General features: G+C 40.3%; 2 protein-coding genes across 5 annotated transcripts in view; one reads left to right on the top strand and one right to left on the bottom strand.

Moving 5' to 3' along the window:
• Positions 1-15,569, bottom strand: part of HEXD (hexosaminidase D) — a 49,883-nt gene extending 34,314 nt beyond the window's left edge. Inside the window, exon 1 of one of the 4 annotated variants that reach the window (XM_036766222.1) lies at positions 15,483-15,569. The gene's annotated coding sequence lies outside the window, so the exon portion shown is untranslated. Of the gene's footprint in view, positions 1-14,636; positions 15,081-15,482 lie in introns of those variants that run through there. The other 3 variants (XM_036766223.1, XM_036766224.1, XM_036766221.1) reach the window with 3 other exon arrangements.
• Positions 15,128-22,024, top strand: part of OGFOD3 (2-oxoglutarate and iron dependent oxygenase domain containing 3) — a 72,063-nt gene continuing 65,166 nt past the window's right edge. The window contains exon 1 of the mRNA XM_036766225.1: positions 15,128-15,313. Coding sequence (XP_036622120.1) covers positions 15,225-15,313 — 89 coding nt within the window. The 5' untranslated portion in view covers positions 15,128-15,224. The remainder of the gene's footprint in view (positions 15,314-22,024) is intronic.

Raw genomic sequence — 22,024 nt, 5'->3', positions numbered from 1 at the left:
CCAGAGGGCAAAACAGTCATCAAAAGAAACCATCAATCACCTCCTGAAAGAGAGCCCAAATTGAAGACGCCAAGGAATGTTGTAACCAAATTCCAGAATTATCAAGTTAAGAAGAAAATACTGCAAGCAGTGGGGGAAAAAAAAACCAATTCAAATATCAAGGAACTACAGTCAAGGTCACACAGGATTTTGCAACTTTTACATAAAAAGATCAGAGGGAGTAGAATATGATATTCTGTGAGGCAAAGGAGCTTGTACTACAACCAAGGATCAACGAACTACCCAGCAAAACTTAGCATAATCTTTCAGGCAAGGAGATTGACATTCAATGAAATAAGGGGCTTTCAGACCTTCCTGACGAAAAGGCCACAGCTCAATGGAAAATTTGATCTTCAACTACGAGACTCGAGAGGCATAAAAAGGTAAACTGAGAGTTAGGTTGTAATGGTAAAGGCTAGGTGTGGCTGTGTTAAAGATATGCCCCATGATTTGCTGTTGTGGGGAGAGTGGGATATGTCCCATCTTTCCACCCCGATTCCACACAACCAGAAAAACTTTGGACATCACTGCCCTAGAGAATAAAGTAAAACTATAGCCAATATAAGAACAGAGATGCCAAGAAGTCTAATTGTGAATCCAATTTCTTCTTTTGGTAGAAGGGCCAAATAAGGACAAACTGTTTACATTCCTATATGGGAGGATGATACTTGTCAATCTTGAGAATTATATATTTATTGCAACATTTAAAAGGGATATACATAGATAGAGAGTGTGGGTATAGGAATTATAATGGGAGAAGAGGAAAGGAGAAGTAAATTACATCATATGAAAAGGCACAGGGGCGGAGCCAAGATGGCAGCTGGAAAGCAGGGATTCCCTTAAGCTCCCTGCCAGATCCCTCCAAGCACCTATAAAAAATGGCTCTGAACAAATTCTACAGCTGCAGAACCCACGAAGTAGCAAAGGGAAGCAGGGCTCCAGCCCAGAACAGCCTGGATGGTAGCTGGGAATGGTCTATCGCAAGGAGCTGGGACTAACTCAAATGGCAAAACAGCTCCAAAAAGCCAATGAGGAGAAGAATGCCTTACAAGGCAGAATTAGCCAAATGGAAAAGGAGGTCCAAAAGACCACTAAAGAAAATACTACCTTAAAAATTAGATTGGAGCAAGTGGAAGCTAGTGACTTTATGAGAAATCAAGATATTATAAAACAGAACCAAAGGAATGAAAAAATGGAAGACAATGTCAAATATCTCATTGGAAAAACCACTGACCTGGAAAATAGATCCAGGAGAGAGAATTTAAAAATTATTGGACTACCTGAAAGCCATGATCAAAAAAAGAGCCTAGATATCAGCTTTCAAGAAATTATGATGAAGAACTGCCCTGATATTCTAGAGTCAGAGGGTGAAATAGAAATTGAAAGAATCCACAGTGGGGCGGAGCCAAGATGGCGGCTGGAAAGCTGGGACCAGCGTGAGCTCCCAGCGGAGTCCCTCCAAAAACCTATAAAAAATGGCTCTGAACCAATTCTAGAACTGCAGAACCCACAAAACAGCAGAGGGAAGCAGGGCTCCAGCCCAGGACAGCCTGGATGGTCTCTGGGTGAGGTCTATCCCACACAGAGCTGGGAGCTGGGAGCTGGGAGCGGAGCTGAGCAGAGCCCAGCCTGAGCAGCGTGGACCAACCAGACCAGGAGCCGGTCGGAATGTGCCCTACCACCCTGAATCAGTGAGCTGCAGCAGCTACCAGACTTCTCAACCCACAAACACCAAAGACAGCGGAGAAGGTTAGTGGGAAAAGCTGCAGGAATGGAAGGAGTTCGTGGTTTGGCTTCGAGCCCCGGGGGCAGCAGAGGTGGGGCAGCTACAGCTGTTGTTGCTTCTGGCCCCAGGCCCACCTGGTGGGAGGAATTAAGTGGCAGATCAGAGCAGGAGTGCACAGCCTGCTGAAGATCTAAGCCCAGTCCAGGTTGGGGGTTCTTGGGGAAGGAGTAGTGCTGGTGTGACAGAGCTGGCACCTTCCCTCCAAATGTGGAACATAGAACTCTTTAGTCTACAAGCAGTCATATCCCACTGAAAAACTCAAGGGTCAAGTTAGTTGGTTGGGAATATGGCCAGGCAGCGAAAACGCACCCAGATTCAGTCTCAGACTTTGCATTCTTTCTTTGGTGACAAAGAAGACCAAAACATACAGACAGAAGAAGTTAACAAAGTCAAAGAGCCTACATCAGAAACCTCCAAGAAAAACATGAACTGGTCCCAGGCCATGGAAGAGCTCAAAAAGGATTTGGAAAATCAAGTTAGAGAAGTAGAGGAAAAATTGGGAAGAGAAATGAGAAGGATGCGAGAAAACCATGAAAAACAAGTCAATGACTTGCTAAAGGAGACCCAAAAAAATACTGAAAAATACACTGAAGAAAACAACACCTTAAAAAATAGACAAACTCAAATGGCAAAAGAGCTCCAAAAAGCCAATGAGGAGAAGAAAGGCACAATTAGCCAAATGGAAAAGAAGGTCCAAAAGACCACTGAAGAAAATACTACTTTAAAAATTAGATTGGAGCAAGTGGAAGCTAGTGACTTTATGAGAAATCAAGATATTATAAAACAGAACCAAAGGAATGAAAAAATGGAAGACAATGTGAAATATCTCCTTGGAAAAACCACTGACCTGGAAAATAGATCCAGGAGAGAGAATTTAAAAATTATTGGACTACCTGAAAGCCATGATCAAAAAAAGAACCTAGATATCATCTTTCAAGAAATTATCAAGGAGTACTGCCCTGATATTCTAGAGCCACAGGGCAAAATAGAAATTGAAAGAATCCACAGATCGCCTCCTCAAACAGATCCCAAAAAGAAATCTCCTAGGAATATTGTCGCCAAATTCCAGAGCTCCCAGATCAAGGAGAAAATACTGCAAGCAGCCAGAAAGAAACAGTTTGAGTATTGTGGAAACCCAATCAGAATAACCCAAGATCTGGCAGCTTCTACATTAAGAGATCGAAGGGCTTGGAATATGATATTCCGGAGGTCAAAGGAGCTAGGATTAAAACCTAGAATCACCTACCCAGCAAAACTGAGTATCATGCTCCAAGGCAAAATATGGATTTTCAATAAAATAGAGGACTTGCAAGCTTTCTCAGTGAAAAGACCAGAACTGAATAGAAAATTTGACTTTCAAACACAAGAATCAAGAGAAGCATGAAAAGGTAATCAAGAAACAGAAATTGCAAGGCACTTACTAAAGTTGAACTGTTTGGTTTACATTCCTACATGGAAAGATGACATGTATGATTCATGATATCTCAGTATTAGGGTAGCTGAAGGGAATATGCATATAGATATATGTTTATGTATATATATATATATATATACATATATATATATTAGTGAATGTGTATGTATGTATATATCTATGTGTATATTATGTGTATATGTATATATACATATTATATATATATATATTATATATATAAAAAAGAGAGAGCAGACACTGGGTGAGTTGGAGATGAAGGGAAGATATCTAAAAGAAATAAAATCAAATTAAGGGATGAGAGAGGAACATACTGAGAGAGGGAGATAGGGAGAGATAGAATGGGGTGGATTATCTCGAATAAAGGTGGCAAGAGGAAGTAGTTCTGTGGGAGGAGGGGAGAGGACAGGTGAGGGGGGAATGAGTGAACCTTGCTCTCATCAGATTTGGCCTGAGGAGGGAATACCATACATACTCAATTGGGTATCTTACCCCACAGGAAAGAAGAGGGAGGAAGATAAAAAAAATAAAAGGGGGGGGATGATGGAGGGGAGGGCAGATGGGGGTGGAGGTAATCAAAACTAACACTTTTGAAAGGTGTCAGTGTCAAGGGAGAAAATTCAATAAAGCAGGATGGGTTGGGAAGGAGCAAAATATAGTTAGTCTTTCACAACATGAGTATTGTGGAAGGGTTTTACATAATGATACATGTGTGACTTATTTTGAATTGCTTGCCTTCTTAGGGAGTGTGGGTGGGGAGGGAAGAGGGGAGAGAATGTGGAACACAAAGTTTTAAAAGCAGATGTTAAAAAAAAAGTTGTTTTTGCATGCAACTAGGAAATAAGATAAATAGGAAATGGGGAATAGAAATCTATTTTGTCCTACAAGAAAGGAAGGGAAAAGGGGATGGAGGGAGTGGGGTGACAGAAGGGAGGGCTGACTGGGAAAGGGGCAATCAGAATATATGGCGGGAGGGTAGAAATGGGGAGAAAAATTTGTAATTCAAAATCTTGTGAAAATCAATGCTTAAAACTAAAAATATTAAATAAATGATTTTTTTTAAAAAAGGCACAAAAACATATTATAGTAGAGGAAAACAAGGGAGGGAGATGAGCATTATTTCAGCTTTACTCATTGGATTTGATTCAAGGAAGAAATAACATACTCTGTTAAGTATAGAAATCTAACTTGCCCTACAGGCAGTAGTAGGGGAAAGGGGAAAGAAATGGGGAGGGAGGTTTAGAAGGAAGGGTAGATTGAGGGAGGTTTTGAGGAGGGGAAGGGAGAAGGGAGAATTCTGTAAGAACATAAATGGGTAGGAAATAGGATGGAGAGAAAGACACAGATAGTAATCATAACTGTGAATGTGAATGGGATGAACTCTCATAAAATGGAGGCAGACAGCAGAAGGGATTAAAAACTATAATTCTACAAAAGAGGTGCAAGAAGAAAAAAGGATACAGAGGATTTAGATGGGGGAGGAGGGATGGTAGTTCTGGTAACCTATTTTCATCAGGAATGCATTTAAGAGGGAACAATACATATATATTTAGAAAAGTATAAAAGTCTTCTAAATTTAGAAGAAATAAAATGGTAGGGGTATAGTGAGGGGGAAAGGACAAGGGAGGGATTAGGACAAGAGAGGGATTTTTAGAGGGAAGAATGAGGGAATAGATAAAGGGAGTTTAGATTAATGGGAATAGGAGGGATCCTTAGAGTGGGGAAGGCAAGCAATAGGAGGGCAGGGTGGTTGGTGGAGGAGGGGGGTAGGCAAGTAATAGGAAGGCGATGTAGTGGGTAGAAGTAGAGTAGAGAAGGCAGGAAGGATAGGAAACAAAAGATATGTAAAAACATAAAAAACAAAGACCAGGAATAGATTATGTTTGGGAAAATATATGTCTATATACACATATATATATATGTATAAGTGTATGTATATATCTGCATGTCTATGTATATATCAAGAAATATCTAAATTATATTGTAGCCTTCTGGGGGGGTGGAGGGAAGGGAAAAATCAACAAAGTTAAAAAGTACACAGCAGAGAACAAAACACAAGAAAGCAAAGATGGACAATTCTCAAAACAAGGTGTATTATTTATCATAAGGCTTTCTTGAAATGAAAATTTATTGTTACATATTTTGAATCCTCTCCTATGTTCTGCTATGCACATGACATGCTTTTTTTCCCTTTCTTTATATTTAAGTTTCAATATTTAAGTTTATGATATGTTTTTGTTTCTTTTCTCTATTTTGTATTTGTGTTCTGGTAAAAGAAAAAAAAGAAACAAAAAACCTCTCATTTTACAATATGTTGTTTACAAGAAGCACATTTACAGCAGGGGGATACATACAGGGTAAAGATAAAAGGCTGGAATAGGATATATTATGCTTTAGCTGAGGTAACAAAAAGCAGGGGTAGCAATCCTAATCTCAGATAAAGCAAAATCAAAGATAGATCTAATCAAAAGAGATAAGGAAGGAAACTATATCCTGCTAAAAGGCACCATAGACAAAGAAGTAATATCATTATTAAACACATATGTACCAAGTAGTATAGCATACAAATTCTTAGAGTAGAAGTTAAGGGAGTTACAGGAAGAAATAGAGAGCAAAACTATACTAGTGGAGGACCTCAACCTTCCCCTCTCTGAACTTGATAAATCTAACCTCAAAATAAACAAAAATGAAGTTAAGGAGGTGAACAGAATTTTAGAAAAGGTAGATATGATAGACTTCTGGAGAAAACTGAATGGGGACAGAAAGGAGTATATCTTTTTCTCAGCAGTACAGGGCACATACACAAAAATTGATCATGTATTAGGGCATAAAAAACTCATAATCCAGTGCAGAAAGGCAGAAATAGTCAATGCATCCTTTTCAGATCATGATGCAATAAAAATTATATGTAATACAGGGCCATGGAAAGACAGACTAAAAATTAACTGGAAACTAATCTAATCCTAAAGAATGAGTAGGTCAAACAACAAATCATAGAAACAATCAGTAACTTCATTCAAGAGAATGACAATAATGAGACAACATACCAAAACTTATGGAATGCAGTGAAAGTGGTTCTTAGGGGAAGTTTTATATATCTGAATGCTTACATGAATAAAATAGAGAAAAAGGAGATCAATGAATTGAGCATACAATTGAAAAAGCTAGAAAAAGAACAAATTAAAAATCCCCAATTAAATACCAAATTAGAAATACTAAAAAATAAAGGAAAGATTAATAAATTGAAATTAAGAAAACTACTGGGGGGGGCAGCTAGGTGGCGCAGTGAATAGAGCACCAGCCATGGAGTCGGGAGGACCTGAGTTCAAATCCGACCTCAGACACTTGACACTTACTAGCTGTGTGACCTTGGGCAAGTCGCTTTACCCCAACTGCCTTGCCTCCCCCCCTCCAAAACTACTGAACTAATAAATAAAACTAAGAGATGGTTTTATGAAAAAAACAATAAAATTGATAAACCTTTGGTCAATTTGCTTAAAAAAAAGAAAGAAGAAAACCAAATTACCAGTATCAAAAATGAAAAGGGTGAATTCACCTCCACTGAAGAGGAAATTAAAACAATAATTAGGAATTATTTTGCCCAAATGTATGGCCATAAATTTGACAATCTTAAGGAAATGGATGAATATTTACAAAAATATAAATTGCCCAGATTAACAGAAGAAGAAGTAAAATACTTAAACAACCCCATCTCAGAAAAAGAAATTGAAAAAGCCATCAATGAACTACCTAGGAAAAAATCTCTAGGGCCAGATAGATTTACAAGTGAATTCTATCAAACATTTTAATGAACAATTAATTCCAATACTTTATAGACTATTTGGGAAAATAGGCGAAGGAGTCCTACCAAATTCTTTTTATGACACAAATATGCTACTGATAGCTAAACCAGGAAGAGTCAAAACAGAGAAAGAAAATTACAGACCAATTTCCCGAATGAATATTGATGCAAAAATTTTAAATAATATTAGCAAAAAGATTACAGAAACTTATCACAAGAATAATACAATATGACCAGGTAGGATTTATTCCAGGAATGCAAGACTGGTTCAATATTAGGAAAATTATCAGCATAACTGGTCATATCAACAACAAAACCAGTAGAAACCATATGATTATATCAATAGATGCAGAAAAAGCTTTTGACAAAATACAACACCCACTCCTATTAAAAACACTAGAGAGCATGGGAATAAATGGAGCTTTCCTTAAAATGATAAGTAGCATCTACCTAAAACCATCAGCAAGCATTATATGTAATGGGGATAAGCTAGATGCATTTCCAAGAAGATAAGGGGTGAAACAAGGATGTCCATTATCACCACTGTTATTCAATTTGGTACTAAAAATGTTAGCTTTAGCAATAAGAGAAGAAAACGAAATTGAAGGAATTAGAATAGGCAAAGAAGAAACTGAGTTATCACTCTTTGCAGATGATATGATGATATACTTAGAGAATCCTAGAGAATCAAGTAAAAAGCTACTTGAAATAATAATTTTCGCAAAGTTGCAGGATATAAAATAAACCCACATAAATCCTCAGCATTCCTATATATTACTAACAAAGCCCAACTGCAAGAGATAAAAAGAGAAATTCCATTTAAAGTTACTATACAGATTATAAAATATTTGGGATTCTACCTGCCAAAACAAACCCAGGAACTATATGAACACAATCACAAAACACTTTTCATACAAATAAAATCAGATCTAAATAACTGGAAAAACATCAGTTGCTTTAGTTAGGCCAAGCTAACATAACAAAAATGACAATTCTACCTAAATTAATTTACTTATTTAGTGCCATACCAAATGAATTACCAAAAAGATTATTTTATAGAGCTAAAAAAAATAACAAAAGGTCCAGAATATCTAGGGAATTAATGAAAAGAAATGCTAGGGGAGGCGGCCTACCCAAACCAGATCTGAAACTATATTATAAAGCAGCAGTCTTCAAAAACCACTTGGTACTGGCTAAGAAACAGAGTTGTGGATCAGTGGAATAGGTTAGGTACGCAAGACACAGTAGTCAATGACTATAGTAATCTACTGTTTGATAAACTCATAGACTCTAGCTCCTGGGATAAGAACTCACTAATTCACAAAAACTGCTGGGAAAACTGGAAAATGGTAGGGCAGAGACTGGGCATAGACCAATATCTTACACCATATACCAAAATAAAGTCAAAATGGATTCATAATTTAGATAAAAAGACTGACATTATAAGCAATCTGGGAGAGCAAGGAATACTTTACCTGTCAGATTTATGGAAAAGGGAAAAATTTATGACCAAACAAGAGACAGAGAGCATTCTGAAATGCAAAAGGGATAATTCTGATTACGTTAAATTCAAAAGTTTTTGTACAAACAAAGCCAATGCAACTAAGATAAGGAGGGAAGCGGAAAACTGGGAAAGAATTTTTACAACTGGTGTCTCTGATAAAGGCCTCATTTCTAAAATATACAAAAAACTAAGTCAAATTTATAATACATGTGATTCTCCAATTGATAAATGGTCAAAGGATATGTAAAGGCAGTTTTCAGAGGAAGAAATTAATGATATCTATAGTCATATGGAAAAATGCTCTAAATCACTATTGATTTGAGAATGCAAATCAAAACAACTCATGACAAAACAGGAAAATTAAAATGCTGGAGATGTGGGAAAATTGGAACACTAATGCATTGTTGGTGGAGCTGTGAATTTATCTAACCGTTCTGGAGAGCAATTTGGAACTACACCCAAAGGGCTATAAAAATGTGCATACCCTTTGGCTCAGCAATACCACTTCTAGGACTGTATCCCAAAAATGTCATACAAGTGGGAAAAGGACCCATGTGTACAAAAATATTTATAGCAGCTCTTTATGTGGTGGCAAAGAATTGGAAATCAAGGGGATGCCCATCAATTGGGGAATGGCTAAACAAGTTGTGGTATATGAATGTAATGGAATACTATTGTGCTATAAGAAATGAGGAGCAGAAAGACTTCACAATAACCTGGAAAGACTTATATGAACTGATGCTGAGTGAGGGGAGCAGAACCAGGAGAATATTATACACAATTACAAACACATTGTTTCTACGATGACTAACTCTGATAGACTTGGCTCTTCTCAGCAACACAAGGTTCTAAGACAACTCCAAGAGACTCATGATGGGGGGTACTATCCATACAGAAAAAGAATTACAGAACCCAAATGCAGATTGAAGCAAACTATTTGCTTTCTCTCTCTTCTTTTTTTCTTTCTGTTTTGTTTCTTCTTTCTCTTGCTTCATTCCATTGGTTATAATTCTTCTTTACAACTTGACTAGTATGAAAACATGTTCAGTATAAAGGTAAATGTAGAACCTATATTGGCTTGCATGCTGTTTTGGGTGGGGAGTGGGGAGGAGAAAGAGGGGGAGAAAATTTGAAACTCAAAAACTTGTGGAACTGAATGTTGTAAACTAAAAATAAATAAATTTAAAAGAAAAAGAAACAAACTATTGTGAAGATATAATGAAAAGGAAATGGAAAGAAGTGGATTTTTTTCAGTCATGCTGACATTTCTGTAGTACTGAGGAATATGAGCATGTATAGCTAATATTCTTAAGGTTTGGATTTACTTTCCTTATTCTTCCTGAGAGGGATTGGAGATCTTTTGGGGAAATTTGACCATCCCTTAAGGCTTTGTAGCACTAAGCCTTAACCTGATAGTCTATTGCAGGGCTGTCCAATCTTAGGTTTTTATTGAAACAAAAGACAATATATTTTGATTTGCCATTTTAGGGAGACCTCTGTGGTAGCTTGGCTTCCTTTACTAAAGCATTTATGTAAATTTCTATGCTTGTAGGCAGGCTGCATAAATCACCCACATGTCGCCGCTGGCTGCATTTTGGACAACCCCGGTCTATTGTCTTAACTATGCTGAGCAACAGAGAAATCTCTGAAAAAATAGCAAGACTTTATACTTGTTTTTACATAGTGTAAAACAAATAACACTGGGACACAGGATGGCTGCTAGCATAGGTACACTCTTGATCTGGTCAGACAGGAAAGAGAGTTTCAAAGGGGTTAATAATCTTACTTTATTCTAGTCTAGTCATCTCACAAGGGTTGCTGATAGTAAAGCACAAACTCCTACAGCTCTCCCTAATTGACCTTCTCGCAGGGGCCGGCAAGAAGGGGGGACATGCATCCCTGCATCTGGATGGGGTCAATCGAGACAGGAACAACTTGTGCATTCCCCTAAATCCCCTCAAGCCTCAATGGGGGCCAGCTGATACAAACACAGATTCCTCCCTCCCAAGCCTTGATGGGGACTGATCAAGGCACACACAGAGCATTCAACCTTCAGGGCATCAGACAAAGAAGGCATATTGCCAGCAATAGCTTCACAAGTTTACATCACCTTTTCCCTGTACCTTACTGCAAAGTCGCAGTGGATGTTTACAATTCAAGCACAAATGTTTATATTATTTATCATTATATAATGCTGCAAAAGCATGGTGGAGATGTTTTGAACGATGAGCCTGTGAAATAGAGATTGTTATGGCCATGGATCCTGGGAAACTGAACTCTAAGAAATAACAAAAATTCACTTTACAGACACTAAAATCCACCTTACATGCAGTTTCACATTCCATTTTACTTTCTCCATCTCTATCGGCCTGGCCCATCTGGGGTAAGAAGTAAAATGTCATCCCATCTAGTTCTTTCCATAGGTAATCCGCCTCAATGTGGGTACCTCCTCTCCCTCCTGAACCTTCCTTTAAGCTACACAGCTACTCAAAGCCCTAAGAGAACTCCACTCTACCAACATTGATAACGTACCCGAACTCATTCCTCTATGATTAACAAACTCACCCCTGCCATAACCTTCCACACTCCAGTGATTCTACTCTCCCTGCCCCCCTCCCAATCATTACTTAAACCTGTTCTTTGATTGTCCACTACCTTATTCCCAGTCTTTACCCCAATCCAAATGTTGCACTCTAAAGCTACCCACCTCCTCCACTGTCCTCTCTGGAATTACTCCTCTATAGGTAACAAAATTGCTCCCAGCTTAAACTGTTTCCTTTTCTACTCTTTCCATCTTTTGTCTCTCAAAGAGACCTGGCTCCCTCCTAATGACATAGTATGCCTGGACACCCTTTCCAGCACTGGTTGTACTCACACCTCTGACTCACTGGTTGAACTGGGGGAATGAGAATACTTGGTTCCTGTTGCAACTTCCAGGCTCTTCCTCTCCTACCACCACTCAGTAACCTCTCATCCTTTTGAGGTTCACTCAATCCATATTTACCACCCAATAAGGATTTTGATAGTCATTATCTACTGACTTCCAGGACCTCCTCTTCTTTCCTCAATGCCTGACTCACAGACTTTCCCTTCTAACTCCTGCCATGAAACTGGGGAACTTCCAATATACATATTAACATTCATTCAAATGCCTTACTCTCCTAGCTCTTCAACTTCCTTACTTCACAGGACTTTCTCCTCTACCTCATCTTAGTTACACACAAAGATGGGCACGCTCTTCATCTTACCACTGCCTGCAAAAGTTCCACTTTTCCCTCATCATGAACTCTGAAATTCCTAGATTGGATCACAATTATCATTCCACTTCTCCCTCTCCCTTGCAACTTTAAACCCCGCTCATCATTCTGTGACTGCCAATCCCTTCACCCCTCAGTTCTTCCCCAGGCCTAGCTACACTGCCTTTCCCCCTTAAGTGGCTACACTTGCCTCTCTTCTCCATCTTGACTCCTTGGTGAAGTACTTCAACTCTACACTGTCCTCCTAAATCCCTTGCTTCCTTATTCTATTGCCAATCTTGCCCTACCAAGCCTCAGTCTTGGATTACTCTCACCATTTGCAGCTTTCAGTCTTACTCATACGCCGCTGACAGAGTTGACATACATCATGAATCTGTGCTGACTGGGTTCACAACAGATTTCAACTAGGCCCTAACCGGTCAAGGAGAATAAGGACTGAAAAAAAAAAGCCAGTGGAGTAATTTTGTAGAGAGCAGTTCCTTGTAAACCTCTCTGCAGCCTTTACACCCCCTTCCTCTCTGACACTACCACCCTGGATGTCCAGTAGACATTTGAAATTAAACATGTTCAAAGGAGAATTCATGATCTTTCCTCTTTAACCCTTCCCCCCTCCTACTTTCCCTATTGCTATAGAGGGCAATACTATGCTCCCAGTCTTTCAGGCTCACAACTTAGGAGTTATCCTTGACTCTTCACTATTTCTCTACTTATCTTCTCCATGGGGGCAGAGGCTGACTTACTTTATTCCTTCCTAGAATGTGGTGCTTGCATTATATATACATACCTTGGGAATGGAGATAAAGATTGGACTGGTGATTTCATTGATACAGAAAACTCCTTTAAATAATGCAGGGTGGACACCTTCACTGCAATTTAGTATTAAAGAATTGCCTAGAGCACTGGGATGGTATTTTATTTGTCCAAGGCCACATAGTCTTTCTGGCTCCAAGGCCAGCTCTCTAGCTTTCTATCTATTACCCTACCTAGGATTGCTTCTAGAGGTTATCATGCATCAAAACAAATATACAAGCATACACATTAATAAATTCAACTTATTAATTACAACTAGTCAATAGACATTTATTAAGTGTCCACTACATGCCAAGCACTATGTTAACTAAGTGCTCGGAATACAGACAGAGGCAAAAACAGTCCCTGCCCTTCAAGAGTTCACAGGCTAATGGGGAAGACAATAAGCAAAGAAATAAGCACAATCAAGCTATATACAGGATAAACAGGAAATGATAACTAAGAGAAGAGAGGTACTAGACTTAAGAGGGATTGGAAAAGGCTTCCTTGCAGAAGACAGGATTTTAGTTGGGACTTGAAGGAGCCAGCGAAGCCAATGGGCAGAGATGAAGAGAGAGTACATTCTAGGTATGGGGGACAGTCAGAAAAAATGCCTGGAGCTGAGAGTTGTCATAGCTTGTTCATGGAACAGCAAAGCGGCCAGTGTCACTGGATTGAAGAGTATGTGGTTTATGAAGGTCTTTGAATATCAAAAAGAGGATTTTGTATTTGATCCCAGGGGTGATGAGGTAGCTAGGTTGCTCAGTAGATAGAATACTGGGCCTTGAATTAGGAAGATCTGAGTTCAGATCTTACCTCAGACACTTACTAGCTGTGTAACCCTGGGCAAGTCACTTAACCTTGTTTGCCTCAGTTTCCTCATCCATAAAATGAAGTGGAGAAGGAAATGGTGAACCACTCCAGAAGATTCCATGGACAGTATTGGCATGCCATGCTCCACCAAGTCAAAAAGAGTTGGATTGGACTGAACAACAACAACCTGGAGGTGATAGAGTCCCTGGAGTTTACTGACTAAGGAGTGAGGTGCTTTAGGAAAATTTTAGTGGCTGAATGGAAGATGGATTGCAGTGGGGAGAGACTTGAGGCAGGCAGAGACCCATCAGCAGGCTACAGCAACGGTCCAATAGTGAGGTGACAAGGGCTTGCACCAGAGGGGTGGCAGTGTCAGAGAGATGTTGCAAAGATGAAGTCAACAGGCCTTAGCAACAGACTGGATATGAGGATGGTGAGAGGCTGTAAGGATTTGAAGACGACACCTAGGTTTTGAGTCTGACTTGGAGGATGCTGTTGCCCTAGGAGGTTTAAGGGGAAAGATAACAAGAATCTGGTCATTTACAAAATGCTAAGCAAGATAACAATGGAAATAAGCCTAATTTAACCTATTTAAGCAAAACAATTCAAAATATTTTAGCATATTAATGATTTGTAGAATTCAAATCCTGCTTCCGAACGGGAGTGGAAGTACAAATCTGGGCACTTCACTTCTCTGAAAACACAAGCAGATATACTGGATAAAGAACTACAAAACTGACTCCACTACAGGACAGCATTCTGCATCTGAATGGAGACTAAGCAGGCACAGTTGATCTTGTATTTAAAAAAGGCAAAACTCACCCTCAAAGTACCATGTACAATCTTATTTCGTTATAATGGATTTTGTTTTTAAAAGCAAGGGCTAAAAATAGGTTCATGGTGCCTGGGCTTAGAAATTCCTCAGTCATTTAGGTTTTCTGTATAATTCTGTATTAGAACTATCTATCTATATCTATTTATGCCAAAGAAATGGAGCTCCATTTCTGCCCCTCGGCCCCTTTTCTACCTGGATGGCAAGGAGGTCAGTGCCACTGGAGTGAAGAGTATGTGGTGGGGTATATAAGGTGTTACAAGATTGGTAGGTGGGGGTTTGGGTTCTGAAGATCTTTGGAAATCCCAGGAAACGGATTTTCCAGACAGTTTGGGAAAATCTCCCTATAACACAACCAAGAAAGAAATGAGGGAAAAACTACCTTGACTTGAGGTGTTCAACCTGGCCTTTGCAATTAACCTCGGTGATTCCGCTCGCGTCGTAGGGACCCGAGTTCTCCGGCCCGGCAAAGTTTACATGCCCCGGCTACACACGCACAGATCAGAGGGACCCGGGAGGGAGAAGGGAGGGGCACCCACAGCTGCTTGTGGGTGGGCGGGGCTGGACGCACCCTCCAAAGCCTTCAGGGCGCCCAGAGCCCGAGTCCGAGAGACCGCAGATCCACCCCGGTGTAAGCCCCAGCAGTGAGCTACGGTAACTCTGAGCGCAGTGCAGCACACGAGCCACATCGGCCTCCAAACACCCACGCTGTCTGGAGATCCCGGAAAGAGGAGCGGTCTCACAGCTCCAAGAGCTGCAGGACGCTCGACCCCCACTGCCCAAGACCAGGCTGTGCACCTACCGCAGCCCAGCCCCTCGGTCAAGGCCTCCAGTCCTTAGAGCCGATGGCCGATCGCATCGCTCTGCGTTCAATCTACTTGGATCTGTGCGCCCGCATCCTAGGCCCCCTTCCTGGGGAGGCGTGACTGAAGTTCGCGGTCTCGGCCCTTCTCAGGCTGCGGGCTGTGCCATGGCACCTCAACGGCGCGGTGGGGCTAAAGCTACCCAAGGCGGCTCGGCGGCGGGGGTAGAGTTGGCGCAGTCCCGGCGCCTGGACAGGTAGAGGCGATGGTGGCGCTGCTAGGGCGGGAGGGAGGAAGGAGCTGCATCAGGGAAGCCCGGCTCGGCATGGGTTTGCCCTCTGGCCATCAACCTGTGCTGACCTGGGCCGGTAAAAGAACCCGCTATGGATTTTCGCCCTCATTTCCGTCTAGGGCTCTTCCTTTACCTTTGTGAGAGTAGTGGGACGGCTGCTGGGCTGGGCTGGGCTGCCTTCTCCTGTAGCGTCTCTGCTGGTACCTTCAGGGCCTCGCTGTTTTTATGGAGTTATACGTAGTAAGCGCTCAGTACAGATTTGCTGATGAATCGATGGATGACGGTTTTAAAATGGTGACTAATGGGCAGCTAGGTGGCCCAGTGGATAGTGTTGGACCTGGATTTAGGAAGACCCGAATTCAAATTTGGCCTCAGGCGCTGTCAGTGTGACCCTGGGCAAGTCGCTTAATCCTATTTGCCTCAGTTTCCTCACCTGTAAAATGAGCCTCTCCAGCATCTTTGCCAAGAAAACCCCAAATGGGGTCAGAAAGGGTCGGACACGACCGAAACACTAAACAAGAAGTATAGGCTTACAATAGAGAAGAGTTATCTTCACTTGCTTGTTGTTACGTATAGAATGTGTGATTCTGGATAGGTCTGGGCTGTACCTATTGAGTGTTTTGTTATTCCAGAATCTCAGGGACAGCTCAAGCGTTCCGAAGGTGGTCTGATCCAGAGTAAAGTCTGATTGCTGCCCCCCACCCCACCTTCGTCTGAGCTTTGCAAGTTCTGACTGGTTTACGTCACATTAGACTTTGGATTTAGTTATTCCACCAGCCAGGAAGCCCTGTTGATGCAGAGTGACAGAACTTCAGCTTCACATTTCGTCTGGAGTTCTTGCCCTAGTTATTCTTTTGCAGGGTTCAGAGTAGTTTAGAAGCTGGGACCCTGCTCTTCTGGGATCTGAGCCCCACAGCTGCTGCTTACATCTGAAACAGTTCCTCTCCTATTGTTTTTCAGTCTTTTGACTACATTTTATTCCTTTTTGATGTCTCATGGAAAACATTAGTTTCCACTTGACCAATTCCAATTTTTAAAGAGTTATTTTCTTCAGTATTTTCGTGCCTTTTTAAAGAAGCAGTAATTCTCTTTTTATAATTTTCTTGCATTGTTCTCATTTAGTTTCCCAATTTTTCTTCTATTGCTTTATTTGATTTTTAAAATCATTTTTTGCTATTAGAAATTTTCTTGTCTTAGCTTTTCTAGGAATTTATGTTGGGCTCATGTCCAATCTACATTTTTCCTTTGAGGCTTTACTTGTAAATGTTTTAAAGTTATCGTCTAATGAATTTGTATCTTGAACTTCCTTGTCACCATAGTAACTTTTCATGATCATTTTTTTTTTATGTTTTTCCAGCCTATTTCTTGATTTTGGACTTTTCTCACTACTGTGAATGGGGGAAATGTTTGGTCCCAGCTTCTGTGTTTTTTGTCTTTCTGCTGTTTTCACAGATCAGTAGGTGCCTGTTTTTGGTGCTTTCAATGTGGTGTGATCTGGGAAGAGGTCTGGTCACTGCCCCCCGGTCTGTGCTCTGGTCCTTACACAGTTAGAGATCCTGTGCCCTCTTGACTGCTACTACTCCCCTCTGCCCTGAAATTTCAACCCAAAGCTAGGTAAGGAGTTGACAGAGCTGCCAAATGGTACCTGATTCTGTACCCAGTGCTAGTACTGTGGTCTCCTGGGAACTCTTTCTGTTCAGTCCCCTTACATTCCCTGGGTGCAGCTGCTATCTTAACAGCTCATAGCCAGTCCCCAGTCCCGGTGTCCACAGACCTCTCCTTCTGTTTTCCTAAGCTGCCCTGGGCTAGAAAAATGACTCACTGACTTTTTCTTGGTTTTCTCACTCAGAAATTGATTTGGCATGTTTTTTTAAGTTGTTGTAGAGGGAATATGTTGGAAGAGCTCTGGCAGAAATTCTGGCTTCATTCAGCTATCTTGACTCGACCCCCCACTCCTCTCTTAGTACACAGCACAGGGCATGTGCTAGGGGGAGGTTAAGAGGGGTCTCCCTGTAGGTCCCCCCAAGTCCCCTCTGGATCTGCAACCTAGAGCTGGACAGTAGAAGACAAAGCTTCCAGGTGGCATCTTTCTCTGTCAGAATGCCCCATTTGCTTGGGAGTGCCCTGACATGTGTCTGGGACCTCTGATTGCCCTGGTATACAACCTTTTCCTATGTTATAGTTTCCTGTGTGCAGCACTTCTGGCCTGACCTCAGTGTCTTCAGACCTCACTGTTTCTCTAAGTTACCTTTGGCTGGAATAATCATCCACTGTGACGCCTTGTTAGATTTCCCTATCAGGATTTAGTCTGGTACTTTCTAGATCTTTTTGACAGAGTTCACTATTTTCTGCTAATCTTCTACCTTGACTCCACCTTTTAACATAGTGATCATAATTCAGGCCCTGTTTCTTTCATGATCTTGACCTCCTACCTTTCCAAACTTGTACTTTATACTTATACCTTACTCCCTGCCAAGCCTCTTCAATCCAGTGCCGCTGCCTCTTTGCTGCTTACAAGATAGTGAGTCCTCTGCTCTGGCAATTTTCTCTGGTTGTCACCCCATGCCTGAAATATCCTCTCTTTTCACTTCCACCTACTGGCTTCCTTGGTTTCTTTCAAGATTCAAATGTGAGAATGGAGAACATTCCAGGTATGGGGGATAATCACTGCAAGGGATGAGATGTAGTTTGTCCTATATGAACAACAAGTAAACTAGCGTAGCTGAATTGTAGAATGCGTAGAAGGAAATAATGTGTAAGAACACTAGAAAGATAGAAAAGGGCCATGTTGTGAGGAACTTTAAATGCCAATCAAAGAACCTTATATTTGGTCTTAGAGGAAATAGAGAATCATTAAAATTTATTGAGTAAAAGATGTGTGTATTGGAGTGGGAAGAGTCTTGGGCGATTAAATAAAAGGCTATTGCAATGAGCCAGGTGAGAGGTGATGAAACCCTGAACTAGTGTATTGGTTGTATGAGTGGAAAAGAACAGATATTTTATAGAGATGTTGTGGTGATAGAGATGACAAGAATCTCCCGGCAGTTTTTATCAAGTAGAGAGTTTTTCCCTAAGGTAGTTTATATTCTCTTCTTTATCAAACACTGTGTTATTAAGTTTTATTGTTTATGAATCTTCATTGTCTATTCCATTGATCTATTTAATCAATACTAGATGGTTTTGATGACTGCTGCTTTGTAATATAGTTTGAGGTCTCGACATGCTATTCCTTTGCTAAAGTTATTAATTCTTTCAACTAGTTTTTAGTTGTTTCTCTAGGATTCTCCAAGTATGCCATCATATCATCAGCAAAGAGTGATAGTTTTGTTTCCTCATTGCCTAATTCCTTCAATTTCTTTTTCTTCTCTTGCTGCTATATCTAGTATTTTTATTATCATACTGAATATTAATGGTAATAATGGGCATCCTTGCTTCATCCCTGGTCTTATTGGAAAGGCTTCTAGCTTATCTCCACTATAGATAGTGCTTAAAGATGGTTTTAGATAGATACTCCTTATTTTAAGGAAAGCCACATTTATTTTTGTGCTTTCTAGTGGCTTTAACAGGAATGACCACTGTATTTTGTCAAAAGCTTTTTCTGCATCTATTGAGATAATCATATGATTTTTGTTGGTTTTGTTATTGATATGGTCAGTTATGCTGATAGTTGTCCTAATACTGAACCAATCCTGCCTTCCAGGTATAAATTCCACCTGGTGATACTATATGATCTTTGTGATATATTGCTGTAATCTCCTTGTTAGTGTTTTATTGAAAATTTTTGCATCAATTTTCATTAGGGAAATTGATCTGGCATTTTCTTTCTCTGTATTTGTTCTTCCTGGTTTAGGTATCAACACCATACTTGTGTCATAAAAAGAGTTTGGTAGGACTCCTTTTTTTTGCCTATTTCTCCAGTTAATTTATAAAGAATTGGAATTAATTGTTATTTAAGTGTTTGGTAGAATTCACTTGTGAATCCATTCAGTCCTGGAGATTTTTTCTTAAGGAGCTCATTGGTGGCTTGTTCAACTTCTTTTTTTCTAAGATGGGGTTATTTAAGCATCCTATTTCCTCTTTTGTTAATCTGGACAATTTATATTTTTGTAAATATTTATCCACTTCACTTAGATTATTAGATTTATTAGCATATAATGGGCAGAATAGCTCCTGATAATTGCTTTAAATTCCTCTTCATTCCTTTATATTTTTGATTCTGGTAATTTGGTTTTCTTCTTTCTTTTTTAAAAAAATCAAATTAACCAGTGGTTATCTATTTTGTTGTTTCCTCACCCCATAAAACCAGGTTCTAGTTTTATTTTTTAGTTCAATGATTTTCTTACTTTCAATGTTATTAATTTCTTTTGCTTTCAAAATTGGAGTTTGAGGATTTTTCATTTGTTTTTTTTCTTCTAGCTTTTTTAGTTGCATGCCCAATTCATTGATCTGTTCTTTCTCTATTTTATTGATCTAAGCATTTAGAAATGTGAATTTTCCCCTAAGTAATGCTTTAGCTGCATCCCATAAATTTTGCTGTTATCTCATTGTTGTCATTCTCTTTAATTGATTTCTTTAATTTGAATTTTTTCTATGATTCATTCTTTGACTTTGTCATTCTTTAGGATTAAAAATTCAGCAAAATTTTTGAAGTTCATCAGTATGTGGAACCAGTGGTTACAGCAAATGGCGAAATTTTGAATGCTATAGATAAGCTCACTTACCCTTGGCAATATACTTTCCAGGGATGTCCACATAGATGATGAGGTTGGTTGATGCATGCATTGCCAGCACTAGCTCAGTGTTTCGGAGATTCCAAATGAAGTGTAGGAGAAAAGAGGTATTAAACTGCGTACCAAACTGAAGGTCTACAGAGCCATTGCGTTGACCACATTGTTATATGCCTGTGAAACCTGGACATTATATCAGTGCTATGCCTGAAAAAATGAATTGCTTCCATTTGAATTGTCATAGTAAGATTCAGAAGATCATCTATGTGAGAAATGCGATTTTGGGGATCATGGGACCTCCCCAAATTGTGGGAAAGGCAGTTTTGGGGATCACTGGACTTCCTAGGTAGGGCCAAAGTCCTGAGGAAGAACCCTGTGATAATCCATAAGGAAGGCTGCGCAGACCACAGGACTCCCAGAGGAAGACCAAGTGGTAGCCCCCTCCCCTTAATCTGTGGGGATCCCAGGGCCTCCTAGGGCTTAGACCCTAAGGAGGACCCCAGTGATGGCCCCTTAGGATGGCGGTAAGTTCACAAGGTTTCCAAGACAGGGCCAGAAGACCCAAGTGATGTCCCCTTAAGAAGGCTGTGCAGACCACAGGGTTCCCTGGGGGTAGCCCTCTTAACACCACAGTGGGGATCACAGGACTCCACAAGGTAGGGTCAGGAAGTCAGCCCAAGATGAGTTTCCTGGTTGCATGACCTTGGGAAGATGTATGTGATTTGCCCATTCTCACCCAAAGAACTCAGGACCAGAGTGGGCAGATGAAGGCATTTATTATACTCCTCAAGAGGATGGGTATAGTGCTCACTGGAACACTCACACTGATATAGCTGCAGGAATGGGGGTAACCATTCCCTCCACTCCTGCTAGAGTTATGGTTAGTTTACATTCTTTTACCATTTACATAGTTTTCCTAGGTTATACAGTTTATATAGGTAGGATAATAAGGATACAGAAGCAAAAGTGAAGTTAATTAGATTTTCCTTGTCTTAGTTTAGGATTAATCTACATTCTTTTACTTCCCTAAGGTCCCTCTTTAACATATGCAAATTATGCAAATCAGTAGGCCTGGACTCTTGACCAAGACCAGACCCTAGATAAGCTTGAACTGGTTCAACCTGGTTTGGCCTCTCTAATTCCCCTGACTGCCTTCTCAAAAAGCATGCACATGCATACAAGCCTCTGACCTCTCACCTGACCGACCTTGAGGCCTAATTTCTGCTAAAGCTGGGGTGGGGGAGGGGGAAGTACGCCTTTAGTTCTGTGGAAACAAAACTCCTCCCCATTTCTTACAGCTAGCAATATAAGGTACTAGACACTGAGGTCATTTCTTGAGTTGAACTGCCAAGCATTAAAACTCTACTGCAGAGAGTGCCACTCTAACGGGCTGGCCATGTTGGTCAAATGCCCAAACGTATGTTTGCCAAAAAGACTATTTTATGGAGAACTCACATGAGGGAAGCATTCAAACAGATATCAGAAAAAGTGCTACAAGGACACACTCAAGGTCTCTCTGAAGAATTTTGTAATAGATTTTGAGACATGAGAGACACTGGCACAGGACTGCTCAGCATTGTATACTTGCATCAAAGAAGGCACTGTGCTCTATGGGCAAAGCATAATTGCAGTAGCTCAAAAGAAACACAAGATGTGCAAATTTAGAGACACTCCAAACGTTCAGTATTTGTGTCTGTGTGTTTTGTATGTCTCTTTCACCAAGTTGTTGACTCTTTTCTTGCATCACTTTCATTTCTTTTTTCCATTTTCCCTCTGCTTCTCTTATTTGATTTTTAAACTCCTTTTTGGGCACTTCCAGAGCCTGAGATCAATTCACATTTTTCTTTGAGGCTTTGCATATAGCTGCTTTGATCTGAGCCTTTTCTTCAGAGTTTTCTGTTTTGATCTTCCTAACACCATAGTAACTTTCTGTTGTCTGGTTGTTTTT

The sequence above is a fragment of the Trichosurus vulpecula genome, chromosome 7 (assembly GCF_011100635.1).
Source record: "Trichosurus vulpecula isolate mTriVul1 chromosome 7, mTriVul1.pri, whole genome shotgun sequence".
Taxonomy (NCBI): Eukaryota; Metazoa; Chordata; class Mammalia; order Diprotodontia; family Phalangeridae; genus Trichosurus; species Trichosurus vulpecula.
The sequence above is the reverse complement of the archived record's forward strand: the minus strand, read 5'-3'. Positions and strand labels throughout refer to the sequence as shown.